The following is a 23,821-nucleotide window of genomic DNA, read 5'->3' on the forward strand; positions in this document are numbered from 1 at the left end:
ACCTCCTCCTCTGGAATGTCTTCCTTGAACTGTCATCCATATTCACATTGCGCAGCCTCTGCCCCTTTGCTAATGATTCATTAGCAACAAGAGCTTGAATATATTCATGGCATTTGGAAATCATTAACGGATCCGGGGTAATGTTGTTTTGTTGGCCCCGATTGTTACCCAGGTCTTCCAAATATCGACATACATTGCGAGAGGCTGTCTGAAACTCTTTCATTACAAACACTCCTGTCTGCGGATCCATTTGAATGCATGGTATGCCTCTTTAACAAAGAAATCCAGCTTCACGTCCCGTTACTTGCTTCTGTTGTTTCCGTTCCCCTCAAACAAACTCACGGACGGCAATTGAAACGCTCTTTGATTGGGGATCCGAGTTTCCTTTATGCCACCATTTCCGCCTCTCCCTTGCCCAACAGATCCATTTGTATACACAGAACGGTGTAGGATGTATTCTGACATGGTTTTACTGTGCACCTTTGAGGAAATGCCAAGCATACGGCACACGGTCTTTTGAATTTGAGGGGCGGGTGTGTGTTCTTACCCTTATTTTTGGATTTTTTTCGGAGATATTCTTTCTGATACCTCAGAGTGGCCACAATGATACATGCCGAGAGATTTCAATCATAGTCTATGCCCTTGAGTAGCACGGAAGCATCTTGTTCCATAGGTAGAAGTACCTCTATCGTGCTTGGCAACCAGGCCTGCGGCTGATTTGACGCCTTTGTAGACTTCGATTGGACCGATTTTGCCGCGCGTTCTGGCCCAATGTCTTCCAGTGCATGCTTTTTAGTGCATCCGTCAGATTCTGTGTATTCGTCTTCCTCTCCCAAGGAGAAATCTTCATCCGAGTCCACCATGGTGAGTTTTATTATTTTGGCGAGTTTGGCGATTTCGGGTCGAAAAACACTCGTGACTGCAGTCACGAGTTGGCAAAAACACTCATGACTGCAGTCACGAGTGACGAAAAAAAATTTTGGACTACAATAACTCATCCTCTATTAGAAGCTGAAAGTTCCACTAAAGTCCTACTACAAACTTCGAATCGAGGTTTAGTGTCTGGTTGGAGCAATAGAGTGAAATAGAGCTTTCCGGGAAAGATATGATCATATGTTCCCTTTATGGTGTCCGCGCCTGTCAGTCAACTCTCAGTATTCACTATATTTCGTGCTTTGGACGCTAATGTAAGGAAGTCTTACTCAACCTTCAACTCGTCGACAGGAGTTCTGACGCCAGAGGCCGTTTGTCGTGACTACGTACCAGAAACTCAGTAAAGCTGCTGGTTTATCTTTTTCTTGCCGTGATGAAAGGCGAGGCTCAATTTGTGTCTGCTACATCAATTTTCCAGCGTCTCTTCCCCTCTTTAAAAGATCCAACTTGACCATGGGTTGCTGTGACGCTAATAGAGACCGAAATCTCTTGTAAGTAATCAACAAATCGTCATCAAATGACACAACTAAACACAGATAATGCTGTGGGTATTAGTTTCGGTATTTTGTTTCTGCTGCTTTTTCTCATTGCTATCCCTATAGTACATTCCCGCATGGTCGTATTTCTATCTGGGCTATGATGTTCGGCATCTGCACCTATACCATGACCGGTATCTCCTCCATTGGATGTCTCTATGTCAAAGTAGGTGGCGCTGTCGATGCCAGCATTAGATTCCCGAATATTTCCTTCAGTTTTTCGAGAGGACTCGGACTTTTTTCATACCAAGAGCCGCTGCGAAAGGGGCTCTCGTGTGTATACTACTCACCAGATCAAATTGCATTTTTGGATGGAGCATTTCGAGCTGCTCGTGTGTTTGGACACATTGCCAATTTCTTCACTGGAAGCGCTGCGCTTATGCTGCTTGCCATAGGATGTATTGATTTCAGTGATGTCGCTGTGAACGCCATTGGGTTGATGCTCTTGGTCGGCGCTTTGTTTTCCCTGTTGACTTTTACCCTGTTTGCTTCCAAAATTTGCGACTTTGATTGCGACTTTTCATCAGGTGCTGGCCTTGCTCTAGCCGCAGCATTATCGGGTAGTGCAACAGCATTCCTTGTCTTCAAGATCCCTCCTGTACCATCTACCAATTCCTTGGCATAGCCTTCAGTTGAACAGTAGCATGCTCCTTTGCGACAATAAATTCAAACAGTAACGGAAATTACCCTGAAACATCCATTGTGCATATGGATGGGTCCAGAACACATGAAATGTTTACTGAAACTTTGATGACAGGGTACCAGTAAGCAAAAACCCTGCCACAACAGTTGTTCCAACACTTACTTTTCACCGCCTGTATCCTTTAAATGATGTGGATAGAAAGTGCTAAAGTCATAAGGCTAACTTAAAAGCCAACATACTTGTCCTTGAGTAAACCGTGCCGCACAGAAAATGCTTTACATAGTTAGCTGGTTGGCTATGCGCCTTGGGATAATTTGTGGTTGGTCGATTGATGAGTCCTCGAATGCGGAATGTAGTCGACTGTGAGTAAAAGGCCCAACCAGCTGCCCGAGCTGACCGATCCTGCTGATCATCCCTCAAAAGACTCTGACCGATACGGTTATCAGAATCAAAAATCTTTTTTCACTATCGAAGTCATTCACAACAGGAACGAGCTTCATAGATCTCATTGTCAAAGAATTGTATACGAACTTCTGTGTTTTGACCCGGATTATTTTTGGTCTCAACGCAGCCCTATTTATAGTTAAATATAATTGTAAGTTGGAATCGAGAGATTTACGCTAGGGCGCAAACAACCTCAGGTGTAGTCCCTTCAACGTACGTGTACCCGTTCTCTGTCGAGAATTTGATGTTGATTCACATGAGACAACTTGTAGGGACGATGACTATGACTATCCTTCAGAGTCAGTATCCAAATCAAGTTACATTAATGACCCCATCCATCGCTTGACTCTGAAACCAGGATTCACGGTTGCAACACAATTTACACGACCTTTGGTGTGAGCAATAGTGCTAACCTACTTCAGCCATTCACTCGTTAACAAACAACGTATTACCAACAAGCGATTTGGTAATTCACAAATCCTTTTTGCAAGTGCAATTTTCCGGTTTCTTGAAGATTCTGGGCGACCTGGCACTATGTCTGGATGTCAAGGATGTTGGTAAGAAGGGAGACGCATTGGCGCACTATCATGGAGAATGTAAACGGGTAGACTTGCTTGAATTTTCTCGAATGTCCTTAACCTTTATACTTTTGGTCCTGCAGTATTTTCCCTCACGGCAGGCTTTCAATCTACGCCATGATCCTCGCCGTGAGTTCCTATCTGTTCGTGATAAGCGCCTCCTGGGGGTGCTACTATGTTGAAGTTGGCGCAACTTTTTCTGAGAATATTCCAGGTTTGACGGTGGACTTTAAATCGGGTATTGGTCTGTTTTCCTATGAAGATGTGCTTGACTTCAATAACAACAATAATCAATTGACGTGCTACTACTACACAGGCTCACAGATTGATGCGATGGATGGAGCTTTCAAAGCAGCGCGTGTGTTCGGTGTTCTTGCGAACATTTTTATTGGTGTCAGTATGCTGGCGCTAGTAGCTGTATCGTGCATGGAGTACCCGCAAGTGATTTTAAAAGTCGTCGGAGGGATGCTTTTGGCAGGGTCTTTGTTCGAATTGCTGACACTTACCTTTTTTGCATCCGATGTCTGCAACTATGACTGCGATTTTTACATCGGCGCCGGGATGGCAATTGGTGGAACCATAGTCTGTTTTATGACAGCAATTGTTGTCTTGCAGATTCCGCCGGCAATGGAGTCATCTCTGGACCTCCAAAGTTATACGGAACAAGCTGTGGCCTACGCCCCTGGGACCGAGACAATCACGGAAACGGCTCTACCAGATGGAACAAAAAAAATCATTAAGACACACGTGCATGGGGATGGATCGAAGACGATCGAGGAAACTTTAGTGGCTTGAAGTAGAGAAGAAAGAGCCACTGTTGCAATTTGGAGAGGAAAAAATACTTTTACAACCGCTTTGCAGGAAAGACACTGCTTTGCTGAATAGTTTTCACGGCATCGACATTAACATGAAGACTACAGGTTAGCAATTTACTGTTTCTACTTCTTTATTTCATTGGGCTTGTTTCTGTTGGGGCTAGCATTCGACACTGTCGACCAAGGTCAGTTTCTGGTGAGCAGTAAAAGGCTCGATATCTATGGTTAGTACCGGGCAGATCGTGCACCTTGACTTCGGACAATCCTCCAAGTTGCGTTGTACCGGACGAGCATCCGAAAACGACGTATCTCACACGAGCATGCACGAGTGCCATGGCTTCAAACACGGTTGGTTCGAGGGTCGTGTACACATCCAAGCCAGTGCACAGATATTGACCTCGTTGGAACATAGGGCAGTCCATTCCTTTTGAAATTGCAGATTGTCGTTCTTTACGGCTGACGTTTTGTATAGCGTATAGAATAGGTGTAGCAAGAGGATTGGGGTTCCGCTCAGCAGACTCCTGATACTTACGTTCTGCGGTCGACGTAGCCAGGACTTCCCCTGTATCTGGAAAAACAACTATGGCACCGGGTATTTTAATGGTGCCGTGGGCCGTCACGTCGGTCAAAGCATGTCTCATTCCTAGACACATCTGTTGGAGAGACCTCTCCGAAAGCTCAAGCTCCTTCTCGAGATGAGCAGTTGTTTTGTGGGGAAAGAATGAGGTTGGCCAGTGCTCGTTGAATAATTTCCACTCATCTTCCGATTCTGGTACTCTTCCGCCAACTTCTAGAGTGCACACATTTGCCACATTGTATGTTTGCTCCAACTTTTCTGCTATACTATCCCCATGCGGCGATACCGAAAACTTTTGGTGAATTACGCTAACAGCGCCCAATAGGATTTTTAACTGAATTGCCTGTGTCGTCTTTCGGCGTTTGCTGTCTTGGATAGCTTTCAATGAAACAATGTCGACTACGCGGTGGACCCGTTTCAGGTGAGAAAGATCAATCGATGGCTGCAATAAGTGAAGCTCACGGGAGAGCCGCTTGACGAGGGTACCACACTCTTTTGCCTCTACATCGGCTGTGTAAACCTCGACAAACAAACGGCTCGAGCCATTTGCTGGACACGGATGCCCTCGCACTTCAATAAATGGATGGCTCGACGTTTCCGACATCGTTTGCATATGTTTGTATGATTTTATGAATGTCGACATTCATGGTTCATGGTGCCCTCATGACAGTCCTGTCGAGAACAAACGAAAATGAATTTACCGAAAAGGCAGGCTAGATTCGGCCAAGCGATTGGCATAGGACGTTTTCACTCTCGAGCACAGGTTTTTTACTAATTGTAAGTATTGGCTGTGAATGTAAGAGTAAGAGTCAGACGAAAGCGACGCCTACGTTGGAAAAAAAGACACGCTTTCCTTGTGAAACCCTGTGCAAGTGCAGCTGACTTATTGAAATAGTTTCAGGCAGCACATAAACCTGGTCTTCAGAGGAAGAATAGCATATTGCGAATATTACGTGAATGGCGTAGGAGAGGTAAGTCTGTTTCTATAACGTTAACAGAGTTTATGAAACCTCGGATCCTGGAAACGACGGCAGTATCGATTCCTCGACTCCTTGAAGTCAGTAAATGTAACAAAATTACTGGGGGAGGAGAGAGACACCCAACTGCTCGTGCACCATAAGGGCAAGAATTCCCATCTGGGCAGCGCGGCCCTGGTTGAGCTCAATGGCACGCTTCTTGAACTGGGTCTCCTCGTCAAAGGTGTCCCAGCCGAAGTCGATGGCTCCGTTACGGAAGTCACCAACGAACTCGGCTTCGCCGGTCAAGTCACGCATGACACTGGATTCAAGGACTCCAATGAAGAAAAGAAGCTGTACAAGTCCACCAGCGGGGATCTCCTTGAAGGCGGCGAAGCCGTTGGGGATCTCAGCGAAGGTCTTGCCGGAGTAGTCGATGGTTCCTGGAAGACGGACGCCGGCTTCCTGGACGAGGTATCCAACAACAGCAAGCATGGAAATACGTCCATGCTTGATCTCAACGTAACGGAGACGGTCGAACTTCTCCTGGTCACCGTCGGCGACAAGGCCGAGGGGATCGAAGAATCCAAGCGGAGGCTGAGCACCGAGCTCGTCTTCGAATGCCATGTTGGTGGCAACCGAAGTACGGGCCGCGTTCTTGGCAGGGGCAAAGGCGGCGGCGCCGGCGATGAGAGAGGCAATGACAGCAGTCTTCATTTTGTCGAAACGTATATATGTGTTGTTGGTAAACTCTAACAGAGATTATGAGGGCGGATAGAGTGTTAGTGCATGAGACCCGTTTTTCGCTTTATTCTGTTGTCGAGATCTTCTCCTTGCAGGTTCAACAACTGCCGCAGTACTCAAAACGCCTTGAAAGCTACGACAATTTAATCGGCATAATCTGAAGTTGACCGAGAAAGATACGTTAGCCTTGACCGTAATGTTGAAATTGCGAAGCCGAATCGTTTTGTGTCAGAGATACCCGGAGTTTTAGCAGATTTCACAATGTAGTTTTCACGTGCCGACGCAGTCCAATCAGATGTCAAGCGACGAGCGCATCCCGCTTCTTACAAACTGAAACATAAGTAAAGAAGTTACTGTTAATTAGAAACTCACTTAAGGACACGCATCCGTCATGCACCTGTACAGGTAGCTCCGCACGCTAGGACTAGCTGCTAATGCATTTTGCGCTGGACGGATGAAAAACGATAATACGATGACGACGATGATCATATTACACAAGTACGAACGTAGGTTCAAAGTACCCTAAAAAGACATAGCACGCGACAAGCACGAGCGAGATATCCCAATCAAGCTAGTGCGCTATGGTAGCCAAGCAAAGCAACGCTGATTCAGATTGCAGCTTGTTGCAGAAGGATGTAGGCTCACAGTCGTCAAGGAGGTCTAACCATGCAATGTGCACGCTAGGCAGTTGGCTAATAACGAATTTTTTTCTTCATAATGCATACCAGGTCAATCCAAAACCAAATTGCGACCCAGGAGGACAATTTGCAGGCATTGACTGCTGTCACCGACGAATATCTGACAGTCAAAGAAGATGCGTAGTAATTTTAAAGTTTTGTTCACAGTCATATTTACATTAGAGTGAATCCTCGCCACTCAATCCCTCTTGTAACTCAAACGAGAGCCCGACTAACACACCTGGCGGAAAATAACATTCAAATCTGACTAGAGAGGCAAAAGCCAAATTCATAAAAACAAAATAGCAGGAGAGGTATGTCTGATTCTATTAGGTTAACAGAGTCTATAGAGAGTCTATAGAAACCTCGGATCCTGGAAACGACGGCAGTATCGATTCCTCGACTCCTTGAAGTCAGTAAATGTAACAAAATTACTGGGGGAGGAGAGAGACACCCAACTGCTCGTGCACCATAAGGGCAAGAATTCCCATCTGGGCAGCGCGGCCCTGGTTGAGCTCAATGGCACGCTTCTTGAACTGGGTCTCCTCGTCAAAGGTGTCCCAGCCGAAGTCGATGGCTCCGTTACGGAAGTCACCAACGAACTCGGCTTCGCCGGTCAAGTCACGCATGACACTGGATTCAAGGACTCCAATGAAGAAAAGAAGCTGTACAAGTCCACCAGCGGGGATCTCCTTGAAGGCGGCGAAGCCGTTGGGGATCTCAGCGAAGGTCTTGCCGGAGTAATCGATGGTTCCTGGAAGACGGACGCCGGCTTCCTGGACGAGGTATCCAACAACAGCAAGCATAGAAATACGTCCATGCTTGATCTCAACGTAACGGAGACGGTCGAACTTCTCCTGGTCACCGTCGGCGACAAGGCCGAGGGGATCGAAGAATCCAAGCGGAGGCTGAGCACCGAGCTCGTCTTCGAATGCCATGTTGGTGGCAACCGAAGTACGGGCCGCGTTCTTGGCAGGGGCAAAGGCGGCGGCGCCGGCGATGAGGGAGGCAATGACAGCAGTCTTCATTTTGTCGAAACGTATATATGTGTTGTTGGTAAACTCTAACAGAGATTATGAAAGTATATAGGTTGAGACGAGAAAGAAGGAAAGAAATCGGCAGGCTGTTTTTTCGCGCAACGTCGGCCTTTCACAAGGATCGTGTTCAAGCTTCAACAAGGATGGGCTTCCATAGACCCGGAATCAAGATACCTCTCAACCCTTAGAATTTTAGTACCCCTCGGTCTGACTTCTCGTTCTAAATAAGTAGGCTTAACGTACGCTGAGGACCTCATTCATTTAAATATTATTTGATTCTAGAAAATATAGTAGATTATCGGAAGCATGCACCTTTTCGAGTCTTTCCCCATCCCGTTCACAATCGGTAGCAATCAAGTGCTCATGAAAAGCTACACAAGTCAATTGCGCTCCTGTCAGTAGAAGTTTCAATTCGTTTCATTGTGTTCCCATCTAAATATCATTGTAGCCCATTGTACTTGATTGAGACCTTGATTGATCAGGATTTACAGTTAGTCCCTTCACCTTTGGCAATTCGAATTTGTTTGATAGTAGGGGGGAAATTCCGAGAAGTGCGATCCAGCCGGTGGCTTTTGTCACCTCTGTGCTCGATACGGACTTTAAAACCCAACCAGATTAGACATTTTTTGCATGGAATGCACTGCCATGCTTTTTTATATTACAGGTGCCCCGAAAGATAGCCTTTTGGAGAGGATGGTTGTCACTTGCGTTGAGAGTCTTGAAGTGTTCATAGAGTGTGCGTCGTGCAGCGCTTTTGAAAAATAGCTGATGCAAACGTACTCCGTCCAATCAAGCGCGGCTGGTATGTTTGATCATCTTATCTTCTCTATTGGAACAGCCCTAGAACAATTACAACCCCGGCCTCCTAAAGAGAAAAATTATGTCGTCGCGAACTTCTAGACTGTTCTGTATTTTTGTGAACGGGAATGTTACAGCAACGCAATGCTTCGAACCAGTTAGAATCTAATATGTTATTCCAGAAACGGCCTAACCCAGCAAGTAAATTAAACACCTGGGAGGATGTTGACTCCCAACTGTTCGTGGACCATAAGGGCAAGAATTCCCATCTGAGCGGCACGTCCCTGGTTAAGCTCAATGGCACGCTTGCGAAGCTTGGTCTCTTGGTCGAAGGAGTCCCATCCAAAGTCAATATATCCGTTACGGAAGTCACCGACGAATTCTCCTCCAGTGATGTCTTTCATGACAGAGGTCTCCAAGAAACCAATGAAGGCGATGATCTGGATAAGCCCAGCCTGCGGGATTGCGCTCAAGGCAGCAAATCCATTGGGGATATCGGCGAATTTCGTTCCATCGAGGGCGATGTCTCCGCCGAGGCGCCATCCGGCTTCCTGTGCCAAGTATCCAGCAACGGCAAGCATCGAGATGCGTCCGTGCTTGATTTCAACGTAACGGAGACGGTCGAACTTTTCCTGGTCACCGTCAGCAACAAGGCCGAGAGGATCGTAGAATCCAAGCGGTGCTTGAGCACCAAGTTCGCTCTCGAACGCCATGTTCGTGGCGACCGAAGTGCGGGCAGCCTGCTGAGCCGGAGCAAAGGCAGCAGCGGACGCGAAGAGGGAGGCAAACACGGTAAACTTCATCTTGACTTCTGGCAACCGCGAAATATGCGCTGTGTATAGTAAGGAAGCCGCAGCTGGGGCGAGCGTCGTAGCGGGAGGCCCCCAAAAGGATACGTGTTCAACCAGGATTTGCTGTTCACGGAGTTGATGTCAGGATGTCGCTCTTGTGTCTTATCCTGCTGTATTTAATAGATTGAATTTCGAACCTCTACGGGCCAAAGATTACTGTCAGTTGACTGTGACAGTGAAGACGACGCTGAAGGTATGTTTCGAGAAAACTCGCCCCCTGCCTAGCTTGCACGACGCTGAAGCTATGTGTCTTGAGAAAACTCACCCTGTGCCTTGCTCAGTTTCTGCTAGTCCACGCCAACGATACGGCACGCCGTGCCCTATTCGGACATTCTTTCTCTTTCCAAAAGTTCTTTGCTTGCCAGCGTTGAATGTTGAACTTGTGTACACCGTGAATGGGCGAGATTGGCATTCACGCTGTAGACGAGCTAGTGTTATTCCTGACTGTGAAACCAAAGCGGAGTGACTGCAACTAATGAAAATTAAATTTTTAAGGAAGGATAGAGACTCCCAACTGTTCGTGCACCATGAGAGCAAGGATGCCCATTTGTGCCGCACGTCCCTGGTTGAGTTCGATAGCACGCTTCTGAAGCTTCTTGTCCTCACTGAAAGTGTCCCAGCCAAAGTCGAGGTAGTTGTTGCGGAAGTCGCCAACAAACTCTCCTCCAGTAATGTCCTTCATGACGGCGATTTCGAGAAAGCCAATGAAAGCAATAATTTGGGCAATGCCGGCTCCAGGCACAGCACTCAAGGCAGCGAATCCATTGGGAATCGATTCGAAGCTGGTGCCTGAGTAGTCAATGTCTCCCGGAAGACGAATGCCGGCTTCTTGGGTGAGGTATCCGGCAACGGCAAGCATACAAATACGCCCGTGCTTGATCTCAACGTAACGGAGACGGTCGAACTTCTCCTGGTCACCGTCGGCGACCAGACCGAGGGGATCCCAATATCCGAGGGGTTGCTGAGCACCGATTTCGTTCTCGAAAGCCATGTTGGTGGCTACCGAAGTACGAGCCGACTGCTGAGCCGGAGCAAAGGCGGCAGCAGAGGCGAGGAGGAAGGCAAAAACGGCAAATTTCATCTTGAATGATATCTCGAAACGGCAGACAAATTTGTGCAGAACTGAAATTCGTAGGGATTCCCGACGAAGCAACACGAGCACTCTTGCTAGGCCAGCTGATCTTGCAGTCAAAACATCCAGCAAATTGAAGCAAATCTTTGGTGCAAAAATCGTGTGGGGGTTCGGACCAAGGGCCTATAACAGGACTCGAAGAAGATCGTGAGTCAATTCATTTCCTAGATCCGAGTACAGTCGTAGATTCTACGTCACGAAGACGTCATTCTTCTCTTTTGTTTCTTTTGACGGTGAGCTTCGAACGTCCAAAACCGACTATGAGCCAATCTAGCAGAAGATATTTGCTACCAGAGCAATCCACTGTTTTGATCTGAATCTGATCCTCCTTTTCCATGGTCGCTCGAAAGTTTTTTTCGAAGTTCATTTGTGCGGTGATAGTCCTCCATTGCGTCCTGCAGCTTGTGTCTTCGCTTCAAGGGCCGACCGTTCATCGATCATCACGTTGGTTGTCGCCAGTGCCTTCGGCACAGGCGCCGCCGATAACGAAAGTCCAGAAGTGGTCTCTGTACGCTTCGTCCTCATATGTATCTCAAGTCCGTGATCGACTTGGTCTGGAAGATCGTTTCGGCCGGTGGAGATATCTGCAACGTCTGTTGGAGGACGAGACTGCACCTCGGGACGCAAACGATATTTTGTACGCTGTATTGGATGGCTACATAAACTTTCCACGACCTAAATTCGGCAGCTCTGACGAGACTGGCTCACCGGAACGAACCGAGCAACGATTGCAACGAATTCAAGCAGTCCTGGAGAAAGCGGTGGGTGAATCGGTGCCCTTCATGACAGACAACGAATCAGTTTACGATCCGGAGATAATGCGACTGTTAGAAATGGTACTACCGGATCCTCAAGATGACGAAGAGGATTTTAAAGCAGCTTGGGATATGATGATTGAATTGAACGGCCGTGAATCGGTCAAAATCAACGAGCGGGACGGTCGTCCAGAATGGAAGGCGCGCTGCATGATAGCTCGCATTATCATTTACTACGATTTCATTACCTATGGAATCGTGGATGCTCCGATTTCCGAGAAATAACTTGCACAAACGCATGCGCAATGTACTTTTTCACTGGGAACGACTTAATGGGTCAAGTGTTCAATCCATTTTACTGTTCGCGCCCGTACCAGGTGATCAAGAGTGGTGCTTACGCAAACCCGTCCTTGTAGTAGTAGTAAAAGTAGCAGCGGGGCGCTATAAACTTTCGCCCTTTAGAAAAGTGCGCAACTCCTGAATTTAAACTCTTCTCGTCCGCGACGTTCCCTTTTCCGAATCGTCCGTATGCTCAGAAAGGCATTCTTCAGGAGGGTATCCTGTTCCGGAACGCACACGTGACATTCCATGGGATCATAGAAAAGTGTTTAGACAGTATGCCAATGTCATTCGTCTCGTATGCTCTTGACAGCTTCCCAGTACGCTGCTGTCCCTCCCAGAGTCATCCACGGAGGTGGCCGCTCTCGGATCTGTTCCAACGCTTTCATGTTGGCGTAGGGGATACCGCTTTTGGGCTCCGTGTAAATACCCTCCGTCCCGGTTACCGGACAAAATTTGCGGGCAGGCAATTGCTGGGAAACAGGGACACGGGCTTCTGCCGCCAGAAATGCTCGAGATGCGCCATCTTCTTTATTGGCCTCTTCCACTAGGATGGATGCCAAGGACCGAGGCAGAAATCGTTTCGGCAGGACGCCGGCCTTGACTTTAGTAGATCGTTTACGTTTCTTTGGCTTGCCCTCGTCCAAATCGTCCAGTTCATCGTATTCGTCATCTTCTTCCGCAACTTGCGCCGTTGGATCCACCCCTTCCAAGGCATCAATCCACACTGCGCGTCGGTATTCTTCTTGGTCGGCGGACAGCGCCACGGTTTTGCGGGCCTTTACCCGGCGTGATTGTTTTTTGTGTCGATCGGAACGTCGCTTTTGTCCCAGCTTCTGCAGAGCGGGGGGTAAGGCAGTGGCTCCAGCGGTAGCCTTCATGGCTTCGTTCCAAGCCTTGCGCGCGGCAGCGGTCGACATGATAGCGATGTGTGTACCTGACTGTGAATCTTGTAATGGGGGAACTGGGCTACGAATAGAAGTTGCTGTTGGGGAGACGCGTGTCGATAATGGAAGGATCGACAATCCTGCGCTGTCCGCGCAGTCCTTGATGGGCTTGGAATGGAAATAAGGAAGATTAATTGGACGCAACGAGAGAGAGAGAAAAAGAGAGAGCTGACAAGATCGACACGGGCTCCCAGTCGGCACAAGAAATGCTTGACTCTGACCTACGGATGGATGCAAGCAATCACAGGCGGCCATCCCCTCCGTAAATGGTCGCGATTGGCGAACTGTGAAAGCAATGTAGGTAGGGTTGGTTGCTTTGGGTTGATTTTGGTCGTGATTGGGGGGAAAATGGGATTCGCTGTCCAAGTCGAAGCTTCGTGAATGGATGTCCCGTCTGACGTCAATTTTAGCGCTCGACAAGCGAAGGTTGATCGACCCAACGCATGCTTGCCAGTTAGACGATGCTGTGATAATAATTGGCCAAAGCGTTGGAACTGACCAAGCATCTCGCCAAAGACCAGCAGATCTATAAGATGCAAAGTCGTTCCACTGGATTTCAAAATGACTCCGCCTTTGTCCAAGGACGTTGCGGTGAAAGGGGGAAGAGTAGCATGCTAAGTGGAAAGGTGGTGTTTAGAACTTACAGCAATCAGCTCAAAAATTAATGCAATAGCGTTCCACAAAAACTCAATTGGTTCCTTCATCGTTCCAGTTTCGAAGACATCTTTTAAAAAGATGGTTTGGTGCTGTGTTGCCGAGCCCCTCGGCCCCGAAGAATCAGCCCACCTTGATATTCTCGACGACAAATATCGCGGCCAGCGCCTTGCCGTAGGAAAAAGTGGAATCCAGCCAATACCCTCAAATTCGGCGAAACCGGACCCCTACGACAGTCTCGTTTCGGGTACGTACCCGAGTCATGCCTCTCGGAGAGACCGGATCCAAAAATCTTCTTCCCAACGTAAGAATCTCACGCTATGCTTTTGTGTTGTGCCGACAACAGTCACCTGCCCAGCCGGAGTTCGACCTGGTCAAATGCTGCAAGTCAACTCACTAGATGGAACCCGTGCCGTGCACGCCTTAGTTCCCGAAGGCGTTCGCCCTGGTCAGACCTTTATTGTAGAATTTCCTCCACAGAAAGTATTCGGGCGTGTCATGCAGGCGGAGCCCGTTAAGCCTCCGCCTTCGTTCGAAAACTCTTTGGATGACTGGTTGACGTCCGAGGCGCAGGTTCCTGTGGCCACGGAGCAACGAAACGAGGAAACTCATGGAACTCTGCAACCAGTCCCAGCCTGGGTAGCGCCATCCTCCGCTGCACCCAAAAGAAATGAAAAAGGAGAAGCTCGGGAACCGCCAGTGAGTCCCAAGCTCCCCGAAAATCCGGTACAGTCTTTTCTGGAAAAGATTGAAGATTTTCTAGCTCCCACTCCCGACGTTGTACCGGCCCCTATGCCCAAGAAGAGTATGGCCCGTACAAAAGAGGGAAAGAAAGGAACTACCAGAGAAAGGAAACGACCGGAAGTATTGGCTCGTAAAGACGCGGTAGAAAGCCGCCGCCAACCGTCCCCTCCTCAAAGCGAAGCGCAACAGAAACTGCTCTTGGTACACATCCCTCCAGGCTTAACGGCGGGAAGCTTTATGCAGGTAGAAATTCCCGGGGAACATCGTGCGCTCATGATCACGGTACCTCCCAATACGACATCCTTTCACGTGGCCTACACTCCCTTGCAGGCTCCACCAATGACTTCGGCTGTTTCCCGGACTTCTGCCACGAGTCACACACCCGTTACACCGCAACCCGTTCCAGCGAACCAGAAATTATTACTTGTCCGTGTGCCATCCGGTACTTCGGCAGGTACGTTAATGCATGTATCGGTGCCCGACGAACCTGGTCGTATCTTGGCGGCTCAAGTCCCTGCCGGGAACGTTACAGAATTTCACGTTTCTTACGAACCCCATCCCCGAGTTGACAGTCACGGTATGTCATCCCAGGCCGCTGGTAGTCGGAAATCCGGTAATCCATTTGACACACCGTCTGAAAGAGACCATCAACATCGCCAATACCAGCAAAGAGAAAAGAAGAGCGGTCGGTCGAATTAGAGAAGCGCACTTGTGGGCGCCAAAGATGTCGTCGAGGACTTCATCTTTCGAACGGAAGACGGCGCGGAATTGAAACGCAGCCGGTGCTGAAACTTCAAATGAGTTAGTGTAATGTAATTGAAATTCTCAAATTTGCACCAGCACTGTGTGCTAGTTTTTGTCCGATGCAAAGTCGCGGTCTCTAGCTCAACTCATATATTGATGCACCGCCTGTTTTGACCTGTAACGGATTGTAATGGACACATAGCAAGATGACAATCGATACAGACCGTCAGGCAGCCAACACTCTTCGCAGGAGTGTCATTGCTACCCATATTGTCTTTGCCAAGCTTGGACTGGAGCAATTTTTTTTTTAGAGCTACCTTGAAATCATTGAAAATACAAATAAAGTGAATGTTGGTAGCATTTCTCGTTGTCCATCGTCAGCCAGTGGTCCGTCGCGGTTTGACTGACCGTGAGCTCCTCACCAAAACCTGACCCACATGACCAGTCTGTCTATCCTTCCTTTTCTCCGCGCCGTCCCGCCCCGCGCCTGAATAGCAGTACTAACAAAACTATCGGGTATAAAGGTTGGAATCACTCTCTATTACATTACTTTCGTTCCGACCATGGCGTTCACCTTTGGAACGACACCGTCGTCGTCCAATAACTCTACTCCAATTACCGGGCAAGGTACTGGATTTTCTTTTGGAGGAGGTGACGGGGGACAAAGCGCTCCGGCATCAACGAATACGCCAGTAGGCGCTCCTTTCACGAATACAGTCTCCGGGGGTGGAGTTGGATTTTCTCTTGGTTCTGCTGCAACGGCGACTCCCGCTTTCACGGGTGCTTCTTCTTCGAATGAAGCGTCAGCGCCAAGTACGACGACTGGATTCTCGTTTGGCGCAAGCGGGACGGCATCTAGCATCGGGGCCCCATCCAGTTCCGGTACGCCCGCAACGAGTGGTAACCATGCATTCGGTTTGGGACCCCAGAGTGGGGCCAGTAACACTGTCCCTGCCTTCCAAAGTGGTTCCGCGCCAACGCCTTCATTGACTTCGAAATCGACATCTACAGCTTCGGAAGGACTCAGGGTGCCCAAATACGAACACATATTTCCGTGGCAAGCAATGTCGGAAAAGCTTGAGGAGTTGGTGTCCACAGCGTTAGAGGACACGGAAGACGGTGTGTTGGCGGGACAAGCTCTCGCACTATTGATGGCGGACGGGAAAACTCAATCGCATCTGACTGATGTATCGCCTATTGTGTACTGCAACAGTCCCAACACCGCTATTCGTCAACAGCTCCAGCAACGTCCGTTGGTATACTTGGAAAGCAATCAACAAGAAGCCTCTTTAACCGAGTCGATGTATCACGATATTGTCAAGCTCTCCGATGACTTGAAACTGGACGAAACTCATGTATTGAGCTTGTACGCACACATGAGCGTCGATCACGTTCGGGCCGAACTAGAGTCTCGGTTCGGTGTACCGGACGAGGCGTTGATGCGAAATATTCCTTTGGCCGTCGAAACCTTGTACTGGCATGAACAAGCCTTACCGTTGATAACGCTACGATCTCTACTTCAACATCGTTTGCGGGCCGAACCTGGACATGTGGTCCTCCAGGTGACGGATGACCTGCTACAGGATAAGCTGTGGCAATCCTTGTTGGAATGGGTACGCGTTGCCACACGGCGTATAACCGAATGGAATGCCGAACTAAGCCGTCTCGAGCCACCAGCTACGCACGGCACGTCTCCACAGTCAGCACACGCCCAAACATTATCCCGACACGCACGATTTCACGTGGAACAGCGACAATTAGCGGCCGAATGCCTTTATTTTTGGGCTTACTTCACTCAACTCGAAGCGACCGAAGTAGCTGCCCTCATTGATCTCGCGAAGGAACTCTCCAATGAGTTGCCGGTACTGGATCCCTACATAGATGTACCATCACCCGTGATTGCGTCTGATCCCACTGCTGTATCGAGCCCCTGGCGTCCGTTTGGAACGACGATGCATGCGTTGGAGAAGGATCCTCTTACATGGCAACGCGAACTGATTCAACAGACCTGTAAGACAACACACGTGGATCGACTGCAAGTCATTTCAACCTTGGTGGTAGCCATTTTGACTAGTTTGGATAGCCGGGGCTTGAAACACAATCGCAAGACGCATTGTGCGAATGACTTTGGAACGGTAGGATCTTTATGTATTTGTTTTGTTGCAGTGTCACCTTCATTTTACAGTCTAGCTCACTTTTGCTTTCTTCGCAGGGAAACGCTCTGTTACCTCCGAACTCATCTACGATCGACTCCCTGCATCCGATTCACCAACGATTGTCTCAAAATGCCACGGACGGATGGAAGCGCAAAGATATTTTTGGACTACTGGCTTGCTCCTTCGCACTACTGTTGCAGTCGACTCCATCCGCGGTCGCATCTCCTCGAGCCGGACCTGTGTCGCCTGGCAGCAGTATCGATATCCGTAAGGCCTTTCGTGAATCGCTGAAAGCACCGGAGACTCTGGGATCTTTTACCATGGCTCGTCTTACGTTGCTACCAGGTCTCCGTTCCCCGTCCCTTCTACCGAGCCCAGCTTGCGATGCGGTAGAATTTTACCTCGCTACGTTAACCGAATTTGTTTCGTTTTATCTAGAAGTCTTGGATGACTCTGGCGATCGCCCAATCTCGAAAGCAAAGTGGCTGCAAGATGCTGAGGAGGATTTGCGGTTACGTCGTACACACGACGACCACATTCGCCAGTTTGAAACGTGGGCTGGGGGCCACACGTCGGCTGGGTCACAAAGGACCTCAATTGCAGAAGTCGATTTGGGTTCACGGCCCGATTGCATGGACGATGTGGTTGCTTTGGCAGTATCTGTGTGCGCACTGGGACCAGAATACGCTTTGCCATTCTGGTCGACGGCCGTCGATCAAGAGAAGGATGGTGAAGAGATTCAGAAACTGGTTCCAAGCAATGCCTTGAAAGGATTAGAACGACAACAATCAGAGGACGATACGTTGCGCGCTCCATATCTTTCTATGCTTTCAGCCTTGGCTTTGGCGAAGGATGAGTTTCAAGTCACAATGGACGGTGCTACTGCCGTTCATCGTATTTTGTCGCACGACAGAAACACCGGCGTCAAAGGACATACGTGGGTGACGTTGATCGAAAATTTGCGGTGGTATGCGCGAGAATTGGATCCGCAACAATACGGCTCCAACGTTAGCAAGTACGGCAAGAACGATAAGGACTCTTCGAATGGCACTTCGACGCAGTACTACTACTATTCTGAAAATTTGGACGGGTCAGAACGGCAAGATTCCGAAGATACGAACAACGACCCTACTTCGACGCGTCCAAAGGAGCTAGGCGAGGATAACACAAACTTGTTGCTATCGATTCTCGCAACAATCTCTAATGTCGGTGAACGATGCCCTGAGGCACGAGAGACTGTTCTGTCCGTCAACATTCCGGTTTACAGTTCCGACGGCAACGAAACAGTAGGACAGGATTCAGCCCTGATGATTCTTTTCACGCTAGCAACCATGCCCGTCGCACCGGGCATTCGAGGTGCCATTTTCTCGACCATTGCAAGTCTGCTTAATGATGATGCTTGCCACGAAGGACAAGCCAGACGAATCCAGGACTTTGCGCTTCAGGGATGGGAGACTCTCGACGCGTGCCAGATTCTTCCAATCTATCTCTTGGAACAGTACCCCACCTTCCGTGATGCCGAATCGAAGAGCTTTCCCGGCTTGGCGTTTCCACCATCTTCGACAGGATATGTTGACGACAAACCTGGGAAGTCTTGGATACCTGCCAACTCGATGTACGCAATTATTTACGAGTTAGAGTTCGTAGAATCAGTAATGGGCTTCTATCCGTCTTCTGAGGGATTACTGAAGCTACTCAATGCGCTCTTCCAAGTCGGGGGATGTCCAAAAGGCTTAGGAAAAGCACGACGAGTACGACCAGGGTGTTCGCCATATATCGAGTTTGCCTGTCACTTTATCTTGCCCCGAGCGACTGGTAGGTTCGGGGGTTTGGGTAAGCTACCTTTCCGATCTTTGGAAGACGAAAGCCGTCTTGTGGCTCTTGCACTGGAATTAGTCAAGACCGTTTTGACGCATTACATTTGTCCGGTCAATATATATGGTGATGCTGTTGATGCAGCGGACAAGAGCCAATACATGTCCGCTGCCCAGTCAGCCGCCAAGCAAGCGCTGCTGCACTCTAGACTCGTGAAAAGTCTGGTTCAGGTGCCGCTAGTCGGCGATGCCAAGCACTTTGCAGAAGACTTTCCGTCCCAGGTTCCTGACCAGGTAAAGACAGCGGGAGTTTCGGTTACCTCCAAAAACAAGCCCATGCCGATCAGGAGTCATGACTCCATCTCGGCTTCTGTTCCTCGAACGCAAAGCCCTGGCTTTCTTCTTTTGGTTGAAACCCTCTCATCGAACCAGGGCGATCTTTTCAATTCTCTTGTTGCTGTTGTTTCGCAATCTCAGACAATGAACGCGTTCGGAAAGAATAGCGATTGCAATTCGAAGACGTACGCGCTTTTTGGAGCAAAGCGCACCATATTAACCGGCAAATCTAAAGAGCAAGTGTCTTCTTTTGCAAACAAATCTAATTTGAAACAACTGGAGCCGAACGGAGTTGATTTAAGCTACGACCAGGCCGTATATTGGCGGGAACGCTCTGTCATCTTGGCGTTGGAATGCATGTGTGCAGTGGTGGCGCGCGAGGGCTGTATGTACCAGGCGACATCTACTTTATCAAGCACATCAATAATTGTGCCTGTCATTCACTTCCGGAGAAAGGCAGCTGGTTCGTCTCGTCTCAAATTTTCCGATTACGAGCTAACCACATTTGCTGACTTGCTGGTCTCCGCCGAAACCGATACAGGGGTTGTTTCTTCGATTGTTAGCCTGGTTGGGTACATCTCATCAAACGAGTCCCGCGATCTACGCATCAGCACTGCAGCGGTTTCGCTGGTGCTATATGTCGATCGCTCCATTCGAAATGGTTTTGGTTCGATTATAGGAAGCAGCCCTTCCAAGCAACGGGCCCTATCTCGGGCTTTTGCACACCGAGTCTTGCTCTCCTCGCAGACGGATCAAGCTCAAGATATGGAGCTGCTTCGCATTGTCTGTGAACGCATTTTATTAGACCTACGTCGACCTTCTCAAGAGCGTTCCCCTTTTGCCGGGATTCTTTTGGGTTTGTCGAATGAAGACTTGGCTCCAGATGAGAAATCGCCAAACGATTGCTTCGGGGCCTTCACTCAAATTTTAAAGAAAAAAGCCTTCGTGACAAGCAGCAAGTCAGGAGAACTTGCGGCTAGCATATTCGAGATTTTCTTTCACTTGTGTAACTACGCCGAAGCGAATAGTGGCGACGCCAAAATGATGTTGAAGTCATCTTCAAAGCTGAGAAAGGCAGATTTCTGGCTTGCTCATCTTTCACTGATACTTTCCAATGTATCGTCTATAGGGACTTCCTCTTCCCGGCTAAACACTTCCGTTTTTCATTCAATTGCATGGATTTTGAAAGGTATTGCAAACGAACTGCGTCTCCTAACAGATTTTTCCGGTGTTTCTACTGTACAAGACTCATTTCTGGGTCCACAGCCAAGCAAATACAGGCGTATTGTGTCGGTGTTGTGCAATGAAAACTCCAGTCTGCTCCTTCGACTTCTGGATGTCATGCCGATTCGGCGACTGTACCAAAACACAGTTATCGTTGCACCTACAGAGGAATCAGTAAGATTCGTAAAGAAAGGGCTATATGGAGCTCCTTCGGTTGTAAATGGGTACGACGTTGTTGACACTGAACGACTATTGGTGTCCATGAAACAGACTAAAGAATCCATCGAAGAGGGATTGCGAAATTGGTGTGATCACTGGAACTTGTCAGTTGCAAGAGACTGTGCCTCCGCCCATTGTTCGGATGCGCTTAGAATTGTGCTGGGAACAATCAACATAGCTGACACCACCCTGGGAATTAGGACGACTGACGACAATGTGAGGTCTGTGAAGCTACTTTTGAATTTGCTCGAGCTAGTATCATCGAGTGGCCCCTCTTCTTCTGCTCCTCGTGACATGGATATGGATGTGTATACAACAGCAACGCGCAATCTTGCTCTTGCCATTTTATCCACGACCGAGCTCGTGTTCAAGTCCGCGTCTAAAGCCGTTTCGGATACCCCTGGCTGCGCTACTCTCCTTGCCCGTGCAATCTGTCAATCAGGCTTCCACCTGGGAGAGGGACCTGACGCATGTCGGAGAAACGAACGAACAGCAATTTTGGCAAATGCTCTTGCTTGCATTCTCCGTCGTTTTTCCGAAGAGGATACGTCGAAATGTAGGATCGAAGACTTTAGGAACGCTGCACTTGTTCTGTCTCGCCTATCTACCTTTTTGCGTGCAGGAGAGATACCGCCAACTCAAGCGGTGCTTGCTCGATGGTGCCTATCGGCTATCTTGGGGCTCTTCGCACGCCAAGACACATCAAGGGAGCTTTCTTTTGTGCAATCTGTCCTGACCGACCCCATTCGTCCTGGTGCAATGCATTCGACTGCCACAATCATGATCAAGGCTATTTCATCCCGTGACGTCGATATGGCGCTGTTGCTACAAAAAATTGCCCTTCTTCCATTTGGAGGTGAGACACTACTTGAATCAGGAGTCCTAGAAGCCATGTATGATGTCGCAAAATATTATTTCTTCGAAGAAGCTAAGTTTTTGAAAGATGAAAACGCGAGTACTATGATGTATCAGCGCACCGAAGTTGGCGTCCCATCGTTTTTGATTGGTCATCTCGAATTGATGATCTCTTTGTTGTTGTCTGGCATTGAGGAAACTCGGAAACTCCAGATTGCTGTTGAGGTATTGCAAATTATACAGTTGTACCAGCCAACCGTGAATAGACTCCTATCGGGCTTTCCGGTAGATGGCGAAGTTCTCGAAACCTTTTATCGCACCTACTGTCAAGCAAAGCTTCTTATTGACCAAGGAGACAAAGGTTTTAGAAAATCCACTAGCTTCTCTAATTGTCCACAGATGGATGAGTACACCGAGTACGAAAATGGTCTTGTGCATTTAACAATGCATTTGGTGGAGTACCCCCTACCGAGATCCATGTTGACATCGCTTCCTGCTCATCTAGAGAAACATCCCAGTCAAGCGGCTTTGCAGATCGTGGAAAACTCTCTTCAAACGGTGAAATCTTGGTGGAGTAGTCTTGACATTGAAGTGCATGTTTCGAGTTCTGAGTGGCTGAGTGATTCCGCAGGGCTTGCCTTGAGTGACATGATTTGTGAGCTTGCCTCCAGGGGAGGTGATATGGCCCGTGTTGGATTGAGCTTGATCCGGCGGTCTGAATCTAACAGCATTGCTGACGTGCAAAGCCTATGTAGAGGTTTGACTCGTTGCTCGTACGGTGTTCGAGTACGTATTTCAGCCGCTTTCCAATCTGAATTTTTTGGCACTTTTCTTCTGCTCATATTCCTTTTCCACAGCTTGTAGAAAGCGTCATCGCGCAACCACATACATTTGCACCGCAGACCAACAATAAAACGACCCTCTTCGAAATTTTTGTCAAAATATTGGTTGATCTCTTGTTGATCACCATCAAAAGTGCTCGTCGTATCAAAGAGCAAACCCACGGAGGCTTTGGAAAAGACTTCGACTTTTTCTGCATGATAGTCGGGAAAACATTGGACCATACGAGACTAGATACGATTGTGAGTTGCAGTTTCGTGTCCAATCATCTATCATCTTCATTTTTGTTTTCTAAACCACACACTTGTCTCGTTTTCCTCCCAACAGATGCTGGGAGAGAGCCCTGTTTCAGGCGACGAGAATCGGCCCACCAAAATTATTTTTCTTGCTAGAGCGCTGAGAAAAGAGATCACAAGTTGACAAATGCGGTAGTACCTGTCGACTGCACGGATGAAGCTGACGACTCGCTTTTTGTAGACTTGCCATACCCCTCCTTCAAATATAGCTCAAATCCTTTTCCTTTCACTATTTTACTTGCGTCTTTATCTTGCGATAGGCATCCGTAATTATTTTGGATCGTTCCGTGGCCCGTTCCCTGAGCGCCTCAGACGCGCCTGGACCGATGGTATCGGGATGCCATTTTAGCATTTCTCGGCGAAAGGCAGTTGAAAGTTCCTTCTTGGACGATCCGCGAGAAACACCGAGAACAGAATACGGATCCTGCGGATCAAAATCCCACTGATATTCAGGTTTCGTTTTTTGGCGAACGCGCTGTCCTTGCTGGCGTTGACGCTGCTGACCCTCGGAATGGTGTTGCTGTTGTTGTTCCCACTGTTGTCGGGCCCATTTCTCCCATTCCTTGTACCAATCGTATTCGCCCCGTTCGTGGTCGTATTCTCCACTCAAGTGTTTCAGTATTCTACCGCGATTGGATTGGAAGTACCGCACAGCGTTGCCGCTATCCACAAAGTCGTCAGTATTATCCTGGTTGACCCAATCGTCTGCGACAGCTTCGCGTTCGCGCTGTCGTTCCCAGGCGGCTGTCGACCAACGCTGATTCAACCAAGGCTGCAGAATTTTTCGGAAGCCGACAAATACTCCAGCAACTGCACCAATAAGAGGCACGCGTACCAATACGCGCGTCAAGATGCTACCGAGCAACTGCAGTGCCGACACGATCAGAATACCGAGCCGCTGGCCACCCAATACCCGGGCACTGGTCTGGGCAACACCCGCGGCTTGCGACAAAAAACTGTGAGCCGTACCTGGCGAGGGAGGGCCCACGCCACCAAGTCCACCCCATACACGATGGGAAATGCCCGAAACTCCGGCACCTGTGTCACACCCAGAAACAAACGCCTGGTACGTGACCCCAAACACACTATATTCGATCGTGTATGTTGGCATATACACCCGTCGGGATTTCAATACTTCCGACTGAACCGATACATGCTCCTTCTCAGCATCCGCAAG

General features: G+C 48.6%; 11 protein-coding genes across 11 annotated transcripts; 5 read left to right on the top strand and 6 right to left on the bottom strand.

Annotated features, from left to right (window-relative positions):
• Window positions 1–1,596: 1,596 nt before the first annotated feature.
• On the top strand, window positions 1,597–2,094 carry PHATRDRAFT_32513 (predicted protein; the record flags this gene model as incomplete). The annotated part of the gene is made up of 1 exon (XM_002177530.1): window positions 1,597–2,094. The coding sequence occupies one exon, from the start codon at window positions 1,597–1,599 to the stop codon at window positions 2,092–2,094; it is 498 nt and encodes a 165-aa protein (XP_002177566.1).
• Window positions 2,095–2,964: 870 nt separating this feature from the next.
• Window positions 2,965–4,065, top strand: PHATRDRAFT_43325 (predicted protein). The gene is made up of 2 exons (XM_002177531.1): window positions 2,965–3,113; window positions 3,218–4,065. The coding sequence occupies exons 1-2, from the start codon at window positions 3,091–3,093 to the stop codon at window positions 3,927–3,929; spliced, it is 735 nt and encodes a 244-aa protein (XP_002177567.1). The 5' UTR covers window positions 2,965–3,090; the 3' UTR covers window positions 3,930–4,065.
• PHATRDRAFT_43326 (predicted protein) lies at window positions 4,024–5,130 on the bottom strand (the record flags this gene model as incomplete). Its single annotated transcript, XM_002177831.1, has 1 exon — window positions 4,024–5,130. One exon carries the CDS (start codon window positions 5,128–5,130, stop codon window positions 4,081–4,083), a length of 1,050 nt encoding a protein of 349 aa, XP_002177867.1. The 3' UTR covers window positions 4,024–4,080.
• A 358-nt stretch (window positions 5,131–5,488) lies between these two features.
• Window positions 5,489–6,281, bottom strand: Lhcf4 (protein fucoxanthin chlorophyll a/c protein). The gene has a single exon (XM_002177832.1). It carries the CDS (start codon window positions 6,197–6,199, stop codon window positions 5,603–5,605), a length of 597 nt encoding a protein of 198 aa, XP_002177868.1. The 5' UTR covers window positions 6,200–6,281; the 3' UTR covers window positions 5,489–5,602.
• A 926-nt stretch (window positions 6,282–7,207) lies between these two features.
• On the bottom strand, window positions 7,208–7,969 carry Lhcf3 (protein fucoxanthin chlorophyl a/c protein). Its single transcript, XM_002177833.1, has one exon. It carries the CDS (start codon window positions 7,929–7,931, stop codon window positions 7,335–7,337), a length of 597 nt encoding a protein of 198 aa, XP_002177869.1. The 5' UTR covers window positions 7,932–7,969; the 3' UTR covers window positions 7,208–7,334.
• Window positions 7,970–8,820: 851 nt separating this feature from the next.
• On the bottom strand, window positions 8,821–9,563 carry Lhcf2 (protein fucoxanthin chlorophyll a/c protein). Its single transcript, XM_002177834.1, has one exon. The coding sequence runs from the start codon at window positions 9,539–9,541 to the stop codon at window positions 8,945–8,947; it is 597 nt and encodes a 198-aa protein (XP_002177870.1). The 5' UTR covers window positions 9,542–9,563; the 3' UTR covers window positions 8,821–8,944.
• Window positions 9,564–10,038: 475 nt separating this feature from the next.
• Window positions 10,039–10,704, bottom strand: Lhcf1 (protein fucoxanthin chlorophyll a/c protein). Its single transcript, XM_002177835.1, has one exon. It carries the CDS (start codon window positions 10,668–10,670, stop codon window positions 10,080–10,082), a length of 591 nt encoding a protein of 196 aa, XP_002177871.1. The 5' UTR covers window positions 10,671–10,704; the 3' UTR covers window positions 10,039–10,079.
• A 352-nt stretch (window positions 10,705–11,056) lies between these two features.
• Window positions 11,057–11,954, top strand: PHATRDRAFT_43334 (predicted protein; the record flags this gene model as incomplete). The annotated part of the gene is made up of 1 exon (XM_002177532.1): window positions 11,057–11,954. One exon carries the CDS (start codon window positions 11,057–11,059, stop codon window positions 11,759–11,761), a length of 705 nt encoding a protein of 234 aa, XP_002177568.1. The 3' UTR covers window positions 11,762–11,954.
• A 148-nt stretch (window positions 11,955–12,102) lies between these two features.
• Window positions 12,103–12,735, bottom strand: PHATRDRAFT_32524 (predicted protein; the record flags this gene model as incomplete). Its single annotated transcript, XM_002177836.1, has 1 exon — window positions 12,103–12,735. One exon carries the CDS (start codon window positions 12,733–12,735, stop codon window positions 12,103–12,105), a length of 633 nt encoding a protein of 210 aa, XP_002177872.1.
• A 516-nt stretch (window positions 12,736–13,251) lies between these two features.
• On the top strand, window positions 13,252–15,215 carry PHATRDRAFT_43335 (predicted protein; the record flags this gene model as incomplete). The annotated part of the gene is made up of 3 exons (XM_002177533.1): window positions 13,252–13,663; window positions 13,763–14,737; window positions 15,127–15,215. The coding sequence occupies exons 1-3, from the start codon at window positions 13,498–13,500 to the stop codon at window positions 15,213–15,215; spliced, it is 1,230 nt and encodes a 409-aa protein (XP_002177569.1). The 5' UTR covers window positions 13,252–13,497.
• Window positions 15,216–15,467: 252 nt separating this feature from the next.
• Window positions 15,468–23,073, top strand: PHATRDRAFT_43336 (predicted protein; the record flags this gene model as incomplete). Its single annotated transcript, XM_002177534.1, has 3 exons — window positions 15,468–17,039; window positions 17,090–21,509; window positions 21,531–23,073. 3 exons carry the CDS (start codon window positions 15,468–15,470, stop codon window positions 22,370–22,372), a joined length of 6,834 nt encoding a protein of 2,277 aa, XP_002177570.1. The 3' UTR covers window positions 22,373–23,073.
• Between the last annotated feature and the right edge of the window lie 748 nt (window positions 23,074–23,821).

The sequence above is a fragment of the Phaeodactylum tricornutum genome, chromosome 2, assembly GCF_000150955.2.
Source record: "Phaeodactylum tricornutum CCAP 1055/1 chromosome 2, whole genome shotgun sequence".
Taxonomy (NCBI): Eukaryota; Bacillariophyta; class Bacillariophyceae; order Surirellales; family Neidiaceae; genus Phaeodactylum; species Phaeodactylum tricornutum.